The 21,677-nt window shown below is 41.9% G+C and overlaps 1 protein-coding gene across 1 annotated transcript in view; it reads right to left on the bottom strand.

Annotated features, from left to right (window-relative positions):
- Positions 1-4,941: 4,941 nt before the first annotated feature.
- Positions 4,942-21,677, bottom strand: part of LOC124789629 (methanethiol oxidase-like) — a 130,641-nt gene continuing 113,905 nt past the window's right edge. Inside the window, exon 11 of the mRNA XM_047257050.1 lies at positions 4,942-5,145. Coding sequence (XP_047113006.1) covers positions 5,079-5,145 — 67 coding nt within the window. The 3' untranslated portion in view covers positions 4,942-5,078. The remainder of the gene's footprint in view (positions 5,146-21,677) is intronic.

Genomic DNA, 21,677 nt, shown 5'->3' with positions numbered 1-21,677 from the left:
AATTCTCTTTCAAACGAGAATTTTAAAAGTTGGAATCAGGTCAGCGAAACTTGAAAACAGCATGAAATTTTCAACAATCATTTTCAGGCCCAAAAATCATGGCTGTAAATGAACCAACGGTTAAAGTGTTGTAGGTGCGGCCTTCCAAAGAATTTTCAATGCCGAAATGAATAGTTGGGATGAGGTTCTTAAAAGAATCGTAGCAATTACTAAAATGCTTGGTAAAAGTGGTCTGGCTTTTTAAAGTACAAGCGACAACATGATAAGAGATATCAAGAGTGCAAGGACACTAAACTGGTCCAGTATAAAGGTGACGAAGCAGGAGGTGCAATCTAGAATCAAACAATGTAATTCGCGTGCATCCAATGTTCCACGCAGTAGCCGTTCTCTCAGGCTTGTTGTTAATGATACGGCAAAAGCATCCTTGAAAGCCAGTGATTTCTTCAAAATTGTCCAAAAAATATATTCTTTTTTTTTTTAGTATCTACTTTTCGATGGGCAATACTTTTAAAACATTCTCAAGGATAAACTTTGAAACCATTGAGTGGAATGTTACGATTGACTTACTCCCAGTCTTGATGATTCCGTGCCCAGAGCAAACGTAGCTGACCTTGAAACATCCTGGCAGATTAAAACTCTGTGGCGGACCGAGACTCGAGCTCGGGACCTTTGCCTTTCGCGGGCAAGTGCTCTACCATCCGAACTACCCAAGCACGACCCGTCCTCAAAGCTTCAATTCTGCCAGTACCTCGTCTCCTACTTTCCAAACTTCACAGAAGCTCTTCTGCGAACGAACTAGCACTCCTGGAAGAAGTTTTAATCTGCCAGGAAGTTTCATATCAGTGCACACTCCGCTGCAGAGTGAAAATCTCATTCTGGTAGCTCATCTTGCCGTTGGATGAACGAGGGCCGTATAAGGGTCGTGTGCTGCAGAGCTCTTTCTTAACAACGTGCGCTGAACAGAGTGGTTGGAACACTGCGATACTTTCCACCTTTCGAATCATCATTATACCAGACTGTGCGATCTAGTAACAATGGGTGGAGGGTAAAGAATTTCAGCGGCCTCAGGTAGGACAAAAAATGAAGGGCAGCGCTGTGCAGGTGGGTGCGGACAGTGCCAGACAAGCGCAGAACCACATTAGTAGTCGTGCCGCCATCTGTGCGACACCTCGCCAGCGACCATAGAAGGGGTCCTGTAGCGCTTCTTTCTGCGTAGTAAGGGCTGGCTGCGAGGCCACCCGGGTCGTATTTCGAGCAATTCCCATAGACGCTCACAACACAAGCACGCGATCTGTCGACCAGCTTCGCTGCTTCCGAGATGATAGTAACCCGAGTGCCGGACCATAATAATCTGTCCTTTATCAAAGTCGCTTATGTCACTGGATTTCACCATTTATGTCACGTATCATAGCTAGAATGATTCCCCATTCATCTCTGCTCTGCTTATATGCGTGGGCGTTCAATAAGTTTTCTTCTCGGCCAATTTCAGTTGGGAAAACACAGAATTTGATGTGGAACAACATGGAATATTCCCGCTTCAGCCCCTATAGTTTCTTGAAGTCCTGACAGATGGCGGCGCTATACGTAGCCTTCTGAAAAGGAGGTGCGTTCCAAAGAGAGCTATGATTGTGTTTCTTTTGGCGGGAAATCAGAGCATCGAAGATATCCATAGGCGCTTGCAGAATCTCTCAGATGACTTGTCACTGTACACTGAGTCGCTGGGTAAGGTGTCCGTCATCATCACCATGAGGTCACGCTAATCTGTCCTATGTCCCGCGTGCCGACATAGCACAGGTAACTGTTCCAATGTTGGATACTCTCATTCAAGGTGATCGACGAATCGTAATCAAACTTAGCGCTGCACAGCTGAACGTGTCTGCTGGTAGTACTGAAACACTCATCCACCGTTTGGTGTACTCAAAGGTGTGCGCCCGCTGAGTTCCTCGCCGCCAAGCAGAAGACCGTAAAGAGCAAAGAAAGACCATTTGTGCTGAGTTGCCAAATGAAGGATGCACTCCGCGGGAAGCAGTGCGTGGGCAGTGGGGAGGTTATTGATGCAGCAAGACGTTGGCTCCGACATCGACCAGTAGAGTGGTTCCACGCGGGCACACAGCCCCTCCCAGTAACGTGGCAAAAGGGTGTCGCATTGAACAGAGATTATGTTGAAAATCAAGGTTTTGCAGCTAAAAGAGAGGGGAATAATATCGTGTACTGGCATCGTTAATGAAATTAATCTGCTTTCAGAAAAATGCATTGCATTACTTATTGAACACTCCTCGTAGTTTCCTTACCATAACAGGTTCCCGAACTCTGCTAGACGGTATTCAGCCTCGCGATGGACAGTGGTCATAATGATTTGGCTCATCAGTGTAAATATCAGGCCAGATAACTCTATAGCCCTATAAGGCTGTGCCAGTACTACGCTCATAAATTAAGGATAATGCTGATACATGGTGAAACAACACTCTGGTGGGCGGTTTGAGCGATTAAATCACCTCGGGGTATGACCATGCGATGCATTTGACCTGCGGTCGTCGCACGGTGGCGCTGCCAGCAGTCTACATACGCAGAGGTGTGTTGGTGCATATCAGAGTACGGTGCAGCGAGTAGTGTGCAGACGTTTTCAGATGCGCTAATGGTGATTGGGTGTTGAAAATGGCTTAAAGAACACATATTGATTTCGTTATGAGGGGGAGAATACTAGGGCGACTGGAGGCTGGTCAAACACAGCAGGTCGTAGCACAGGCCCTCTGTGTGCCACAAAGTGTGATTTCAAGATTATGGCAACGATTCCAGTAGACAGGAAACGTGTCCAGGCGCTACAGTACGGGACGTCCACAGTGTACAACACCATAACAAGACCGATATCTCACCATCAGTGCCCGCAGACGGCCACGGAGTACTACAGGTAGCCTTGCTCGGGACCTTACAGCAGCCACTGGAACACTATGTGTCCAGATGCACAGTCTACAGACGGCTGAACAGACATGGTTTATTCACCCGGACACCTGCAAGGTCCATTCTACTGACCCCTGGTCACAGGAGAGCCCGTGAAGCCTGTGTCAAGAACACAGCTCATGGTCATTGGAACAGTGGTCCCAGGTTACGTTCACGACCGAGTCCAGGTGATTATCACTGGGTTTTCATCTGGCGTGAACCAGGAACCAGATAACAACCCCTTAATGTCTTTGAAACGGACGTGTATAGAGGTCGTGGTTTGATGGAGAGGGGTGGGATTATAATTGGTGCACGTACACCCATGCATGTCTTTGACAGAGGAACTGTTAACAGATTAGGTGTATCGGGACGTCATTTTGCACCAGTATGTCCGTCTTTTCATGAGTGCAGTGGGTCCCACCTTCCTTCTGATGGATGACAACGCACAGCACCACTGGAGTAGCCTGCCTGTTCTCCTAACCTAAACCCCATCGAGCACGTCTGGTACGCTCTCGGTCGACATATCGCTGCACGTCTTAAAAACCCTAGGACCCTTCAGGAGCTCCGACAGGCTCCCAGCAGCTGCTCGACCATCTGATCCGGAGTATGCTAACACGTTGTGCGGCCTGTGTACGTGTGCATGGTGATCATATCCCACATTGATATTGGGCTACATGCGCAGAAAACAGTGGCGTTTTGTAGCACATGTGTTTCGCGACGGTTTTCTCAACTTATCACCAATATCGTGGACTTACAGATCTGTGTCGTGTGTGTTCCCTATGTGCCTATGCTATTAGCGCCAGTTTTGTGTAGTGCCACGTTGTGTGGCACCACATTCTGCAACTATCCTTAATTTACGAGCATGAGTGTATTAAGAGATAATAGTGAACAGTATGTAGATTGTCTGAAGCAAGCGTGATGAACTCTATTCTTGCGATCTGGTGAGGAAGTCGGCACCCTGGTCACTGTACACATTTCCTCACGGGTTCAATGAGACCTATACAATTTCTGTGACGAGAGTGGGAGATGGGCAATACGACCAGTGATCCTTCACTGCCGAAGCCAATTAACTGTGTGACAGCTCGTCGGCTACTACGCAGAATTACGTGCTTCGTTTAACGAGTAGAACTGAACTCCATTACATACCAGCTGTAATTGTGCAAATTCTTACTTCTCTACGGGCAAGAGCACATTCGAACCTCTACAGCACATCCCTAATTGGATCGACCTCGTTCCTGACTGCTGCGCTATGACAGTTTGCCGACTTTGGCAAGAAACTAGCATTCTTGCTGGGAGTGTAATTTCTTCTTCGTACGTGACCTTAGAAAAATATTTTTTTGAGTAAATTATTTGAGTTAACCACTGTTCGCTCCTTTAACTGAAAGTTTGATCGTGCAGGAATCTTTAGGAATGGTAATCGTCAAGTATAAGGACAGACTATGAAAATTTTGTCGTTTTTGAGTGAATCCCTTTTTCGAGGTGCATCATTATTTAAAACTCACCCTCAGCTACACGAAAACATTGTCATAATTTTACTAGAGGTGCGCGCATGCTTTCCACTATTGATACTAGTTAGTATTTCCTACAAAATTTGTTTATTGTAACCTCCGTCATCACTCAGTTATAGAATTTTATTTAATTTTAGAGCTTTCACAAAATATCAACAGTTACAATACTGCTTGAAAATAGTGAACCGAAACGTAAAATAAACATACACCTAAGATTGAGGATTTATGTGGGCACCTATTTAGACTATTTTTATAATATCTACTGTGTTCTTCCATAGTCAGTCACTAAGATTTACTTCTCCGCGCAGTAGCATAAAAATCCTAATGATTTAGCCTTCTCTGAAGAAATCACACGCATCCTTCTTAACACTTCAAAATGAACGATATTACATGACGTAGGTAGGTCAGAGAGTCCTTACCATTTCCTCATGTTCAAATAATTAACAGCAAACTAAACAGAAATATAATTTATTTGTTATACATCAGTTGCTTATATATTCGACTTAAAAATTGTTTCTGCGATGAGGTGCAGTTTTCCAAACATGGTGTGATTAAACCAGGCAAGCGACAAACTACCACACAGGCAATTCCCCTAAATTTTGTGAACGCCTTGTTAGTACATCATTTGTTTCATTAGGGATTTGCAGCTACTTCGTCACATACCAGCCAAATGTCTGACGTACAGTCACCACCAGGATACCTGCAACAAATAATATTTTTATTAGCTAGTGGGTCTACAATGTCAAGCACAAGTGGTATGACATACTTTACACTAAGGGCTGCAATGCCCCAAGGCAAGGGGGAACCGTCCCCCCCCCCCCCCATCTAGCTCTCAGACAAGGAAAAAATATAGTTTAGTCAGGTGTTTTTCTTTCAAGACAATGATTTAAAAGAAGGTGTTATGTAGGTTTTTAACTGGGTCGTAACTGGAAATTTTTGATGGCTTCTTACGAAGACGCAATTCGTCTTCCAAAATATTAAAAATGCTCCATACCTCCAGGTCTGTCTACCCCCTCCCCCTACAAACTATCATATTTATTTATTTACACATCAAGTTCCGTAGGACCAAATTGAGTAGCAAATCTCCAAGGTCATGGAACGTGTCAGTACATTAAATTACAACATACAAGTAATAACAGATAAAAATAAACTGTGTATGACCCGAAAAAAGTCAATCCATAAGTTTCAGTAAACGCAATCAACAATACGACAAGAATCAGCTTAATTTTTCAAGGAACTCCTCGACAGAATAGAAAGAGTCACCCATGAAGAAACTCTTCAGTTCCGATTTGAAAGCGCGTGGATTACTGCAAAGATTTTTAAATTCGAGTGGTAGCTTATTGAAAATGGATGCAGCAGTATACTGCACACCTTTCTACAAGAGTTTAGGAAGTCCGATCTAAATGCAGGTTTGATTTCTGCAGAGTATTAACTGAGTGAAAGCTGATTATTCTTGGGAATAAGCTAATATTGTCAACAAGAAATGACAGTAGAGGCCTATGTCAAAATACCCAGACTCATGAACAGGGGTCAAGAGGTTCGTGAAGCCGTTTCTGAGCCAAAAATATCCTTTTAGAATGGGAAGAGTTACCCCAAAATATACCACCATACGTCGTAAGCGAGTGAAAATAAGCAAAGTAGACTAATTTTCGTGTCAAACGATCACTCACTTCGGACACCGTTCGAATAGTAAAAATGGCAGCATTAAGTCTTTGAACAAGATCCTGATCGTAGGATTTCCACAACAGTTTACTATCTATCGGAACACCTAGAAATTTGAACTGTTCAGTTTCACTAATCATATGCCCATTCTGATAAATTAAAACGTCAACTTTTGTTGGATTGTGTGTTAGAAACTGTAAAAAATGTGTCTTACTGTGATTTAGGTTTAGTTTATTTTCTACAAGCCTTCAATTTAGGTCATGACATGCAATATTTGAAACCGAGCCAATGTTGTACATAACATGATTTACTACCAAGCTAGTGTCATCAGCAAACAGAAATATTTTAGAGTTACTGTAATACTAGATGGCATATCATTTATATAAATAAGGAACAGGAGTGGCCCAAACACTAAGCCCTGAGGCACCCCCCACTTGATCGTACCCCACTCAGACCCCAATTCACAGCCATTCTCAAAATTATGAAAAATGACCCTTTGCTGTCTGCTGCTGAAGTAAGAGGTGAACCAATTATGAGCTACTCCTCGTATTCCGTAATGGTCCAACTTATGGAGCAATATTTCATGATCAACACAATCAAACGCCTTAGTTAAATCAAAATATATGCCAAGCATTCGAAATCTTTTGTTTAAACCTTTCAGTACCTCACACAGAAAGGATAATATAACATTTTCAGTTGTTAAACGACTTCTAAAGCCGATCTGTACATTTGATATCAAATCGTGTGATATAAAATCATCAATTATCCTTACATACACAGCCTTTTCAATAACTTCATAAAACACTGATGGCACAAAAATAGATCTAAAATTATCTACATTATCCCTTTCTCCCTTTTTATAAGGCGGCTTCACTACTGAGTACTTTAATCGCTCAGAAAACTGGCCATTCTCAAGGAAAAATTACAAATGTGGCTAAATACAGGGCTAACATGTGCAGCACAGTACTTTAATACCCTGCTAGGCATTCCATCATAACCATGAGACTCCGTAGTCTTCAGTGATTTAATTATTGACTCAATCTCCCCCATGTCTGTATGACAAAGGAGTATTTCAGACATCAATCTCGGACAGGCATTTTCCAAGAAAGTTATATGATTCCCTGTAGAAATTTAATTTTTATTTAATTCACCAGCAATGCTCAGAAAATAATTGTTAAAAACTGTACGTATATCTGATTTATCAGTAACAGAAATATTTTTACTACGAACTAAGTTTATATAGTCGATATTGTGCTGCTGACCAGACACTTCATTCACAACTGACCACATGGTTTTAATTTTATCTTGTGAATTAGATATTCTATTTGCGCACCACATACTCTTTGCCCTCCTAATAATATTTTAAGCACCTTACAATACCGTTTGTAATGGGCTAATGTAGCTTGATTGTGACTACTTCTAGCATTTGCTTTACTCTACCACTCAGGATAAAAGAAATCACATCAACAGTCAGTCAGCATTTTATTTCCGAAACTATGTGTTTTATTATTCGTCAAAATTGCCACTTTTTAATTCTCTTCATTGGCAGTTCGCTCTATGTTTATTAGAGGATCGTTGTCTCCCTTAATACTCTGAAATTGCGCCAGTACTGTTCGAATTGTCTAATGCAGATAAGCCTATCACTTCACGGAGGAAGTTACCATACTCTGACAAATCTTTCAGTTATCATTTTAAAGCCAGAACTACAAGGAATATGAAGAGGATCTCTCAGACGGTCACTTCCCCAACAGCACTCCTACTTAACTGATTTTGAAGCTTTCGATCACTTAGATCATGCCTACTTGCTGTTTGGGCCCCTACGATTGAAGATTTCTCAGAATACCCAGGAACCACATTGGAGATAATCCTAAATTTCTCAAAATAGCTAATCAACATACCTGGGAAGATCGAGGTCAGATTCAACACCGTAAAGAAGCTCGCTGGCACAGAACTGGTTAACAGAGTGGCTGCGGAAAGGCGGATTCTATTCGGCCTTGCATAATGCCTAACTGGCACACTTAGCAGCACAATATGATCTCAATGTATGGTTACCCGTGGTTCATTGCAGTACAGTTGACGTGTACATGAGTGGACTGCTTTCTGAGCTTTCCATTCCCTTCCAACCAGATCAGGAATGTTTTACTGCCGACAATTTGAGATTGGGTGCGTTCGATAAAGGCATGAGCCACTCTCCCATGACCCACCGGAATTACCAAGACTCCTGAAATCTCTAAGACCAGTCTTCACAGTAACTTCCAGATTGATCAAAGTCAGTTTAACCTTGCAAACAAACGGACAAGAAAGTACCACTTCAGTGCTCCAAATGATGAAACACTCAAAGGAACCTACAATTTGTGTCCCTAGTTTTGGTGAACTCACTAAATCAGGAGTCAACACAACCGTTTTCGTACAGGACGTAGTATCTACGGGGCTTTAAAAGAAGATGAAGTTTTCGATTATGATGAAATACAGGTATATTGTGAAAGGATGTCCACAAAAGCATTTGCCAGGGAGGACTACCAACATATTTTTATTTAACAAACATCCATGTAGTCGGTTCGGTCCCGAACATTTTCTACTTAACTTCTACATTACGTGTGGGTCTTTTTGGTTATTATTATTTCGTTGGTATGATACTGTCATGACCGGCAGCCACAAAAAATACAAGTCTGGGATGATTAAATCACTCGACACTTAAATGGAAAAAATAGAAATGAAAGTGAACTACAAAACAAAACACGCATCATTAGAAGAGCAGATAGAGACTAATATAAATTGCTATGAAAAGGCAAGTGACCCAAACAAAATCGCAGTAAAATTGTTTTAACTCCTTGCAAAAATGCGTTACCGTGAATCGAAACATTTTCAGTACGATTCACGGCACTGCACTTTATCCGATGCAAATGACTTTATCAATATTGCTTCTTCTCCCTACACAACAAAGTACAAGGAGATTTAATGATCATAGGCTCATTAAACAAAACATGAACCTGGCTGTACAAGTATTCCTAATAAAAAAAAAAGACATGACGTAAACGTGAAGGTATTTCTAGTTATTGGAAATTTGAATTTATAAACGTTTTCTAGGTACATGAGAAGCGAATGTTGTAACACAAATATCATTATGCAAAACTTATGATGAAAGAGTGAACACTTGTCTGCGTTTTCTTCATTGTGAGAAATATTTTGATAGGATACGTCGCAGTACACTATCGAAATTTTTAATAGGGCAAAACATTTATCAGAGAGGTTTATCTCAGTTGTACGGAAGATATAATTCTGAACACAGACAGTGCAGATTAAAGTGAATGATGACCAATTCCATAACCACAGTGCAGTCAATGAAGTATGGATGAAACAACTGATTACGCTGTACCAATGGAAGATCTCCAGAAATTTGTGAATATGTTAGGTGATAATCCATTTCACGCCCACTGTTGGGTAAAGGTTCCACTAAAGTTGCCCATGCAGTACGACTTTCAGCTAACGCTTCTATGTTTTTACTATGTTTTCTGATATCAACTACTCTCCTCCCAGTGAATCGTCCAGATAAGAATCCTCATCTCACTCCTCAAGCCAGCTCAAGGATAAGCTTTTGATTCAGTAATAAATTTCTTCTGACAATCAACGATACCTTTGCCATTTTACTATCAGTTTGTACCTTATTTTCACTATGTGTTAAATAAAACTGCCCGGGATAATATTTCATTCGCCTTGAGATAGGCAACACATTTTATATCATCTTTATATCCAGGGCAAATTATGTAAGCTGGGTTGTCTGTCTTACGGTGCATGAAATATTTTTCAGGCCAATTTTAGTTTTACACCTTTGTAGTACGTGCAGGAAAACATAATTTGGCTTTGACCTTTTTCAAATAAAGTGTGAAAGATATTCACTATTTTCCTGATCATTGTATTTATATTTAGTATATTTGCGGTATCTCCTATGGCTATGATAATGCCTGTCGTCTCATCTCGCAGCTTGAGAGTCAGAAAAATCAACATGTCATAAAATGTTTTGTATATTCTATAGTTTGCTTGTCCCTTCTATTTCTCCCCTTTATACTTCCTTCCAATGCATACTAAGATTTTCCACTCACACGTTTATTACATGTATTTGTCACGATCGCGATTTCGGTCTGTTATGCCACTGCTAAGTGACAGCTCACCACGAAGTGCGTCAATGCATAATCGTTCTTTGTAAGAGAACACTGTCCTGTTTCCATATGTATACCAAATTAGGAGTCTTCGACGTTTGTATAAAAGAACGCAGGACTTTCTTGTCACTGAGTTTTCCCATTTCTGCACTGCTAGTTCATCTGAGAACTCACGACTAGAGTCGAGCCCACATGCTCACGCACAGGTAGAGAGGTACGAAAAAAATGTTGCAGTGTGGAGTCTGGAGCTACTGGCCGTCGCCTCTAAAGTGAGAATAATCTCTTTGGTGCATCAGTCCCCCGGACTAATACCACACACGTACTAACTACACATTTCCACAGCGTTACTAAAGTGCTTTATTTTTTTCCGTGCCTCCACCATACCCAATATGTACGGCTACATCTTAACTCCGCAAGCCGCCCTATAGAGTGTAGTTGAGGGTGCTTCTTTCCCTGTTCCATCTGCGAGTGGTATATGGGAAGAAAGACAATCGACTATAAGAAGACACCTTTGGCAGAAAAAAAAGATAATACTGCAAAAGACATCAGTATAAGACACACATAACACACTTTCTGAGGGTCCTAGAGCCTAAATATAAAATAATGTACACATTTTTACACGAAGAAAGTTCACAATTCTCGTCGTTTTAGGACATCAATGGGAAGTTTAACAAGCAAAAAGCTGTATGAAACGATTTGATGTTCTGATCGCCAGATTTCGAGGAGGGCTATATAAGGTACCTCTTCTATTCAGGTCACATTTTATTTCCTTATTTTACAGTTTTACAATTTTGTATCGCGTCTGCAGATATCATGTGGCACTCAATGAGTAAAGCCGCACTACAGAATGCTCGCTGTCGGGAGTAAGATTTCAGCTCCCACGCTGGCTGAAGGAGGCGGTGGACCATATGGCGTTGCCAGTGGACGGCGGTATAAGGCGCTATGGCTAGTCATGAGAATGCCCGTTACGTTAGCAGCGAGGTGCTTAGGGAAAGGACGGTGCCATATGTAGTTTTATTTATGATCGAAACAGGCTTATGTCCATTGAAGTTATTTTATTTTATTGATCGTGACGCAGCCGCTGGGCTGAGACGTTTCTCATTTTTAAAAGCTTCTGACTTCTGAAGAAGGCTATGTTATTATAGTTGAAACCATGGTCAAGATTTAGTATAAACATAATTAGTGCAACTGTGGACTGTTTTTCATTCGAGATAATCATTATTAATTGTGGCGACATTATCAGTTTATGGTGTTTAGTAAATAAATACATCATAATGGCGTCCCTTCTGAATGCTACCCCGAATAATACAGCTTTCTGCTTCACCACTTGGAATCCTTGGAATCATAGTACGTAGAAGTGCATTTTACGGAGATCCCGGCGGTGCAGATACGTCTTCTGCGAGGGACATAAACTTCGAGAGATTCTCGGCAAAACAGGTAGAAACAATCCTACACAATGGCTGACTAAGACAGTCCAAGGACAAACTGTCTTAATCTCCGCAAAACTCGAGTGGAAAAGCACGGCCAGTCACTCTGTATGCTTTTTTACCATCCTCTACGAATTCACTGGCTAAAATGAGACATTTCTGGAGGTTTAGTACAAGTGGGAGGTTCTTGCAAGTTCTGAGTTCAAATTTCGTAGCCAAACGTGGGACGATAACTCTGCCAGTCCAATACGTGAACATACTTATCGTTTTGTACGCTGTAATAAACTGATTTACTATGTACAGTGTTGTTAACATGAGAAATTGGCAAGTCTGACCAACATGTAGATGTACGTTATATGTGGTGGGTACAAAAACTGCTGACTGCATGATTTGTACACGAGACTGTTGGTCCTAATGTACTGGTCTGTAATACTGCAGTCTCTTTTCACAACCATGTATATAGATGATTAGCCCCAGTGAAATGGCGTAGTACACGGCTACGGCTTTAGCAGTCATGATAAGGAAAAAGGACCTTTACTTCACGTTCTGGTGCATTTTCCGTTATACCTACATCTACATGTATACTTCACAAGCCGCCTTACAGTGTCCTGTACCCCTGTCTTCTCCCCTCTTACCTTTTCCAAACACAAATGGAGCGTGGGAAGAATGACAGTCGGGAAACCGCTGTATCAGCACTATGATTAAAATAACTTTGAGATTGCCACACTGCCGTAGGCTCAATGTTGCCGGCATGCAGCTCCGCATGTGCCTACAAAATTGGAAACGCACCAAGCACGCGACGCTCCGGAAAGAACTAGGATTGGATAACGGCTGGCCCCTGCTACTTGACTCGCTGAAACGTCAGCCGCGAAGTAACATGTTGTCCGACTCTTCTTGAAACTTTTTTTTTTTTAGTCATCAGTCTTCTGACTGATTTGAATCTCCCGCCACGAATTCCTCTCCGGTGCCAACTGTAACGTTCCCTGGCAGCACACACACTATTAATAAAATGAAATGACATTTAATTGTACTATGTACACCGCTATGAAGCAATTCGTATGTACTGTAATTGTTTAACAAAAAATATTATCTAATTTTGTATAAAGGACGTTGGTTATTATTGTAATATTTTCTGCAATAATATTCTCGATGTATTTATGATTGTAATATTTCTATACTCATAATGTAATTACGAAATATGTTAATATCTGCGATGAAAAAAATGTAAAATATAGCCACAGAGGAAAATAATGTTGTAAGATTACAAAGAGATATTTATTATCAGCAATACTATAAATAGCACAACATAATGTGCATTCTTTGTCGTCTCCCTCGAGAGCTGAGAGAGAGAGGAACCTGTGACGTAGCATTATATGAATGAGTAGACTTCTTTTGCCTGTATCTATCTTTAGCCGCCATTAGAGGAGAAATTATAAAGGTGTGTAATTTTAATTATTGATATTGTCTAAATACACTATAATTTATCAAAATTGTGTATTACTAATGCAAATTAGCTTGCCCATGTCATCTATAATATCTCTTTAAAGAATTTTCAGCACTTTTAGCGATTATCTTTGGTGTTGCTGGGCTGTGCCACGACCGAACGATTTGCAGCGGCGACACATTTAAAAAATTGTTCCGCTATAAAATTAACCAAACCCGTAAATCGGGAGCAGGTAAAATTAGCAGTGAATTACGAAATATTTTTCTTTTACAGCGATCCTGAGGCTGACTGAATTTATTACTGGTTTTACATTTGTACATTCATAGGCGGATAATTAACGTTGAAGTTGTTAATCTGTTGGTTCGTTCAATTTCTAAAGCAAATAACTTAAACGTATAGTGAAGTGCGTTTTATCAATGATAATTAAAGGTTCAGGTCGGCTTGGCAATATTTAACCATTTTATGCTAACAAAGACAGTCTTGTGTTCCATAGCTAACGCCGGGAAAGAATTCAGTAAATATTTAAAAAACCGCTGCATTTAGAAAATGTGTGCCAAGGCCAAAATACGTAAAAAATTTAATTTAAATAATTTTCAGAGTCATACATGTTATTAATCAATTAGTTTGAATTTATCAGGATGAGAGGGTTGCTAAGGTTCACGTAATTTTAAATGTGCTTAATTCTGTCTAAACGAATTTTTATTACCACACGTAAATAAGGGGTTCTACAACAAAGTTCGTACTGAAAGAGTAAATAACAAAAATATTTAAAGCCATTTCTTCCCCATTTTCATCCATTCATTTTACATGTTTTTTTTCCATCAAACAACCTCTCGTCTCAGGTAGCACTTTCAACCTATGTCCTCAATTATTTGCAGGATGTATTCCAATCTTTGTCTTCCTCTACAGTTTTTGCTCCCTACAGCTCCCTCTGGTGCCACGGAGGTCATTTCCCGATGTCGTGATTCGTCCATCATTGGTTATTTTGCTGCCAAGGTAGTAGAACTCCTTAAATTCATCTACTTCGTGACCATCAATCCTGATGTTAAGTTTCTCGCTGTTCTAATTTCTGCTACTTCTCATTACTTTCGTCTTTCTTCGATTTACTCTCAATCCATATTCTGTACTTTTTAGACTATTCATTCCATTCAACAGATCACGTAATTTTTCTCCACTTCCACTCAGTATAGCAGTGTCATCAGCGAATCGTATCACTGATATCCTTTCACCTTGAATTTTAATCCCACTCTTAACCTTTCTTTCCATCATTGCTTCTTCTACGTACAGATTGAATAGTAGGGGCGAAAGATTTCATCCGTGTCTTACTTCCCTTTTAATCCGAGCACTTCGTTCTTGCTCGTTCTTGCTCGTTCACTCTTAGGCTCTAGTACATATTGCATATACCCATCTCTCCCTGTAGCTTACCTCTATTTTTTCAGAATTTCGAACGTATTGCACCATTTGACATTGTCGAACGCTTGTTCCATGCCGACAGATCCTCTGAACGTGTCTTGATTTTTCTTTAGTCTTGCTTTCGTTATCAACCGCAATGTCAGAATTCCCTCTCTGTTGTCTTTACCTTTCCCAAAAGCCAAACTGATCGTCATCTGACACATCCTCAATTTTCTTTTCCATTCTTCTGTTTATTATTCTTGTCAGCAACTTAGATGTATGAGCTTTTAAGGTGACTGTGTGATAATTTTCGCACTTGTCAGCTCTTGCAGTCTTCGGAATTGTTTGGATGATATGTTTCCGAAAGTCGGATGGTATGTCTGACAGACTCATAGTCTCAAAACACCAACGTGAATAGTCGTTTTGTTGCCACTTTCCCCAATGATTTTAGAAATTCTGATGGAATGTTATCTATCCCTTCTGTCTTATTTGATCTTAAGTCCTCCAAAGCTCTTTTAAATTCTGATTCTAATACTGGATTCCATATCTCTTCTGTGTCGACTCCTGTTTTTTCTTCTATCACATCAGACAAATCCTCTCCCTCATAGAGTCCTTCATTGTACTCTTTCTCCCTATCCGCTCTCTCCTCTGCATTTAACAGCGGAATTCCCGTTGCACTGTTAATGTTACCACCCTTGCTTTTAATTTCACCGAACGCTGTTTTGACTTTACTATATGTAGAGTCTGTCCTTCCGGCAATCTTTTTTTTTTTTTCGATTTCTTCACATTTTTCATGCAGCCATTTCGTCTTAGCTTCCCTGCACTTCCTATTTATTTCATTCCTCAACGATTTGTATTTCTGTATACCTGTGTTTCCTGGAACATTTTTGTACTTCCTCCTTTCATCAATCAAAAGATATATTTTTTTCTGTTATCCATGGTTTCTTTGCAGTTACCTCCTTTGTACCTATGTTTTTCTTTCCAACTTCTGTGAGTGCCCTTTTTAGAGATGTCCATTTCTATCAACTGTACTGCCTACTGGGCTATTCTAAATTGCTGTACCTACGGCCTTGGCGAACTTCAAGCGAATCTCGTCATTCCTTAGTACTTCCGTATCCCACTTCTTTGTGTATTGATTTTTCCTGACTAATGTCTTGAACTTCAGCCTACTCTTCATCACTACTATATTGTGATTTGAGTCTATGTCTGCACCTGGGTATGCCTTACAATCAATCCATTATCTGATTTCGGAATATCTGTCTGACCACGATGTATTCTAACTGAAATCTTTCCGTATCATCCGGCCTCTTGTGATTCTTGAACAGAGTATTCGCTATTACCAGCTGATTTTTATTTCAGAACTCAGTTAGCCCTTCTCCCCTCTAATTCCTTGTCCAAAGTCCACATTCAGTTGTAACCATTTCTTCTACTCCTTCCACTGCAACTGTATTCCAGTTCGCCATGACTATTAGATTTTCATCTCCCTATACGTATTAAATTGCCCCTTCAATATCCTCATACACTTTCTCTTTCTCTTCATTTTCAGCTTGCGACGTCGGCATGCATACCAGAACGATCGTTGTTGGTATTGGTTTGCTCTCCATTCTGATAAGAACAACCCTATCACTTAACTGTTCACAGTAACACACTCTCTGCCCTCCCGTCCTATTCATAACGAATCTTCTACATCTACATCTACATCTACATGACTACTCTGCAATTCACATTTAAGTGCATGGCAGAGGGTTCATCGAACCACAATCATACTATCTCTCTACCATTCCACTCCCGAACAGCGCGCGGGAAAAACGAACACCTAAACCTTTCTGTTCGAGCTCTGATTCCTCTTATTTTATTTTGATGATCATTCCTACCTATGTAGGTTGGGCTCAACAAAATATTTTCGCATTCGGAAGAGAAAGTTGGTGACTGAAATTTCGTAAATAGATCTCGCCGCGACGAAAAACGTCTTTGCTTTAATGACTTCCATCCCAACTCGCGTATCATATCTGCCACACTCTCTCCCCTATTACGTGATAATACAAAACGAGCTGCCCTTTTTTGCACCCTTTCGATGTCCTCCGTCAATCCCACCTGGTAAGGATCCCACACCGCGCAGCAATATTCTAACAGAGGACGAACGAGTGTAGTGTAAGCTGTCTCTTTAGTGGACTTGTTGCATCTTCTAAGTGTCCTGCCAATGAAACGTAACCTTTGGCTCGCCTTCCGCACAATATTATCTATGTGGTCTTTCCAACTGAAGTTGTTCGTGATTTTAACACCCAGGTACTTAGTTGAATTGACAGCCTTGAGAATTGTACTATTTATCGAGTAATCGAATTCCAGCGGATTTCTTTTGCAACTCATGTGGATCACCTCACACTTTCCGTTATTTTGCGTCAACTGCCACCTGCCACACCATATAGCTATCTTTTCTAAATCGCTTTGCAACTGATACTGGTCTTCGGATGACCTTACTAGACGGTAAATTACAGCATCATCTGCGAACAACCTAAGAGAACTGCTCAGATTGTCACCCAGGTCATTTATATAGATCAGGAACAGCAGAGGTCCCAGGACGCTTCCCTGGGGAACACCTGATATCACTTCAGTTTTACTCGATGATTTGCCGTCTATTACTACGAACTGCGACCTTCCTGACAGGAAATCACGAATCCAGTCGCACAACTGAGACGATACCCCATAGGCCCACAGCTCGATTAGAAGTCGCTTGTGAGGAACGGTGTCAAAAGCTTTCCGGAAATCCAGAAATACGGAATCAACCTGAGATCCCCTGTCGATAGCGGCCATTACTTCGTGCGAATAAAGAGCTAGCTGCGTTGCACAAGAACTATGTTTTCTGAAACCATGCTGATTACGTATCAATAGATCGTTCCCTTCGAGGTGATTAATAATGTTTGAATAAAGTATATGCTCCAAAACCCTACTGCAAACCGACGTCAATGATATAGGTCTGTAGTTCGATGGATTACTCCTACTACCCTTCTTAAACACTGGTGCGACCTGCGCAATTTTCCAATCTGTAGGTACAGATCTATCGGTGAGCGAGCGGTTGTATATGATTGCTAAGTAGGGAGCTATTGTATCAGCGTAATCTGAAAGGAACCTAATCGGTATACAATCTGGACCTGAAGACTTGCCCGTATCAAGCGATGTGAGTTGCTTCGCAACCCCTAAGGTATATACTTCTAAGAAACTCATGCTAGCAGCTGTTCGTGTTTCAAATTCTGGAATATTCCATTCGTCTTCCCTGGTGAAGGAATTTCGGAAAACTGCGTTCAATAACTCCGCTTTAGCGGCACAGTCGTCGGTAACAATACCATCGGTACTGCGCAGCGAAGGTATTGACTGCGTCTTGCCGCTTGTGTACTTTACATACGACCAGAATTTCTTCGGATTTTCTACCAAATTTCGAGACAATGTTTCGTTGTGGAACCTATTAAAGGAATCTCGCATTGAAGTCCGTGCCAAATTTTGCACGTCTGTAAATTTTAGCCAATCTTCGGGATTTCGCGTTCTTCTGAACTTCGCATGCTTTTTCCGTTGCCTCTGCAACAGTGTTCGGACCCGTTTTGTGTACCATGGGGGATCAGTTCCATCTCTTACCAATTTATGAGGTATGAATCTCTCAATTGCTGTTGCTACTATATCTTTGAATTTGAGCCACATCTCATCTACATTTGCATAGTTCGGAAGGAATGGAGATTGTCTCTTAGGAAGGCTTCTAGTGACACTTTATCCGCTTTTTTAAATAAAATTATTTTGCGTTTGTTCCTGGTGGATTTGGAAGCTACAACGACCCTGTGATCACTAATCCCCGTATCAGTCATGATGCTGTCTATTTGCTCTGGATTGTTTGTGGCTAAGAGGTCAAGTGTGTTTTCGCAACCATTTACAATTCGCGTGGGTTCGTGGACTAACTGCTCGAAATAATTTTCGGAGGAAGCATTTAGGACAATCTCGAAAGATGTTTTCTGCCTACCACCGGTTTTGAACAAGTATTTTTGCCAACGTATCGAGGGGTGGTTGAAGTCCCCACCAACTATAACCGTATGAGTGGGGTATTTATTTGTTACGAGACTCAAATTTTCTCTGAACTGTTCAGCAACTATATTATCGGAGTCTGGGGGCCGGTAGAAGGAGCCAATTATTAACTTAGTTAGGCTGTTAAGTGTAACCTCCACCCATACCAATTCGCACTGAGTATCTACTTCGACTTCACTACAAGATAAACCACTACTGACAGACACAAACACTCCACCACCAATTTTGCCTAATCTATCTTTCCTGAACATCGTCTGAGACTTCGTAAAAATTTCTGCAGAACTTATTTCAGGCTTTAGCCAGCTTTCTGTACCTATAACGATTTCAGCTTCTGTGCTTTCTATCAGCGCTGGTACCTCAGGGACTTTCCCAGCACAACTACAACAATTTACAACTACAATTCCGACTGTTCCTTGATCCAAGCACGTCCTGTATTTGCCATGCACCCTTTGAGATTGCAGCCCACCCCGTACTTTCCCGAGGCCTTCTAACCTAAAAAACCGCCCAGTCCACGCCACACAGCCTCCGCTACCCGTGTAGCCGTCAGCTGAGTGTAGTGAACTCCTGACCTATTCAGCGGAACCCGAAACCCCACCACCCTATGGCGCAAGTCAAGGAATCTGCAGCCAACACGGTCGAAAAACCGTCTGAGCCTCTGATTCAGACCCTCCCTCCAGCTCTGCACCAAAGGTCCGCAGTCGGTTCTGTCAACGATGCTGCAGATGGTAAGCTCTGCCTTCATCTCGTAAGCAAGACCGGCAGCCTTCACCAAATAAGATAGCCGCTGGAATCCAGAGAGAATTTCCTCAGATCCAAAGCGACACACGTCATTAGTGCCGACATGTGCCACCACCTGCAGCTGGTTGCACCCTGTGCTCTTCATGGCATCCGGAAGGACCCTTTCCACATCAGGAATGACTCCACCAGGTATGCACACGGAGTGCACACTGGATTTCTTCCCCTCCTTAGCCGCCATATCCTTAAGGGGCCCCATTACGCGCCTAACATTGGAGCTCCCAACTACCAATAAGCCAACTCTCTGCGATTGCCCGGACCTTGCAGGCTGAGAATGATCCTCTGAAACAGGGCAGGCAGCTGCATCTGGCTCAGCCAGAGACAATGCCTGAAACCTGTTTGTCAGACGCACCGGGGAGGCTTTCTGATCAGCCTCCGGGGACGTCTTTCGCTGCCTGCCACGCCTTGGTACGACCTCCCAATCAACCACAGGCGAGAGCTCAGCCCCACTGCGGGCAGCAACCGGGGCAACCACAGCGGCAGACCGATCTGGAGACAGACGGGACGAGGTTTACATCCCCGTGATACCCAAGTCCGGCTCCCCACAGTGGTGCCCATTGGCAACAGCCTCAAGCTGCGCGGCCAAAGTCAGCGCCGCTTGCAGGTGTGAGCGAAGGGATGCCAACTCAGCCCTCATCCGAACACAGCAATCACAGTCCCTGTCCATTCTAATCGATGTTGATTCCTTATGCCAGAAGTCTTACTCCCGTTACACCATTTTCTGTTGCTGTTGATATTATCCGATACTTATCTGATCAGAAATCCTTGTCTTCTTTCCACCTGACTTCACTAACGCCTACTATATCTAGATTGAGCGTTTGCATTACCCTTTCAGATTTTCTGGCTTCCCTATCACGTTCAAGCTTCTGACATTCCACGCTCCGACATTCCAGAACGTTATCCTTCTGTTGATTATTCAATTCCCCTTGGCAGTCTCCTCCCGGAAATCCGAATAGGGGGTTAGTCCGGAATCTTTTGCCAATGGAGAGATCATCATGACACTTTCTCAATTACAGGCCACATGTCCTGTGGATACATGTTCATATCTTTAACGCAGAGGTTTCCATTGCCTTCTGCATCCTCATGTCGTTGATCATTGTTGATTCTTCCACCTTTAGGGGCAGTTTCCCACCACAAGACCAAGAGAGTGCAGCTGAATCTCTGCGCACTCCTCTGCCCGTTTTAACAAGGCCGTTGGCAGAATGAGGATGATTTCTTATGCCAGAAGTCTTCGGCCGCCAGTGCTGATTATTAATCAAAATTTAAGCAGTGGCCGGTTTCGTACCCGAGACCGAGGATGTTTTGTTTAATCAGAGACACTACCCCTAAGCCATGCGTGCTCCATACGCTGTCTGAATATTAATAGTAAAACTCTCCGTAATGGCCAACACCTCTGTCACGGCGCCTGTCACTGGAGTTTGTGAAATATCTCTGTAACACTCTCAGGTGGACTAAACGATCCCGTAACGAAACGCGCCGCTCTTCTTTGGATCTTCTCTGTTTCTTCCAATCCAACATAAGAAAGGTCTCAGACTAATGAACAACACCTAAGACTCAGTTGAAAAGTGTTTTGTAAGTTACATTTTTCGTTCATGATTCCATTTGCTTACGATTGCCCCAAAGAATTTCAGCCAGACATCTGCCTTTCTACATCTACATCTACATGAGTACTCTGCAGGCAGAGGGTTTATCGACCCATTTTCACACTATTTCCTTGCTGTTCCACTACTGCTATTTCTTTCATGTAGTCGTTCCTATTAGGATCGTTCCGGATAATTACTCCTAGGGGTCTTATGGCAGTTACTGCATCCACCGATTTGTTGCCAACAGTTCAATCTCTTCAACTACTAGTATTTACGCGCAGAACGATACATGTATTTATGTTCAAGGTCAACTCCTAATTCCTGCACTGAACATCGATCCTCTGCAGGTCCTTTATCGCTACAGTCTTCTGGATTTGCAACCTTATTGTAGAAAACAGCATCGTGCGCGACTAGCGTCACGGAGCCTCCAACGTTGTCGACTTGAATATCAATGCCAACTGTAAACAGTAACGAGCCATGTAAAATTACTTTGGGGCACTCTAGGAATCATCTTCAACTGGTTCTATTTCGTTCGGTTAAGAATACGTTGAGTTCTATCAGCAAGAAAGTCGTGAATCCAATCACAGATCTGGTCAGGTACTCGGTAATCACTTATTTTCTCCGCTAAACCAGCCGTCCTCAGAGTGGGAGTAATGGAAGGGGGTGTCAGCTTTCATTGAAATACTTATACTTCATATTGTGAAAGG

This window comes from Schistocerca piceifrons, chromosome 3 (genome assembly GCF_021461385.2).
Source record: "Schistocerca piceifrons isolate TAMUIC-IGC-003096 chromosome 3, iqSchPice1.1, whole genome shotgun sequence".
NCBI lineage: Eukaryota > Metazoa > Arthropoda > Insecta > Orthoptera > Acrididae > Schistocerca > Schistocerca piceifrons.
Note: the sequence above shows the minus strand (reverse complement) of the source record. Positions and strands in the feature narration are given on the sequence as shown.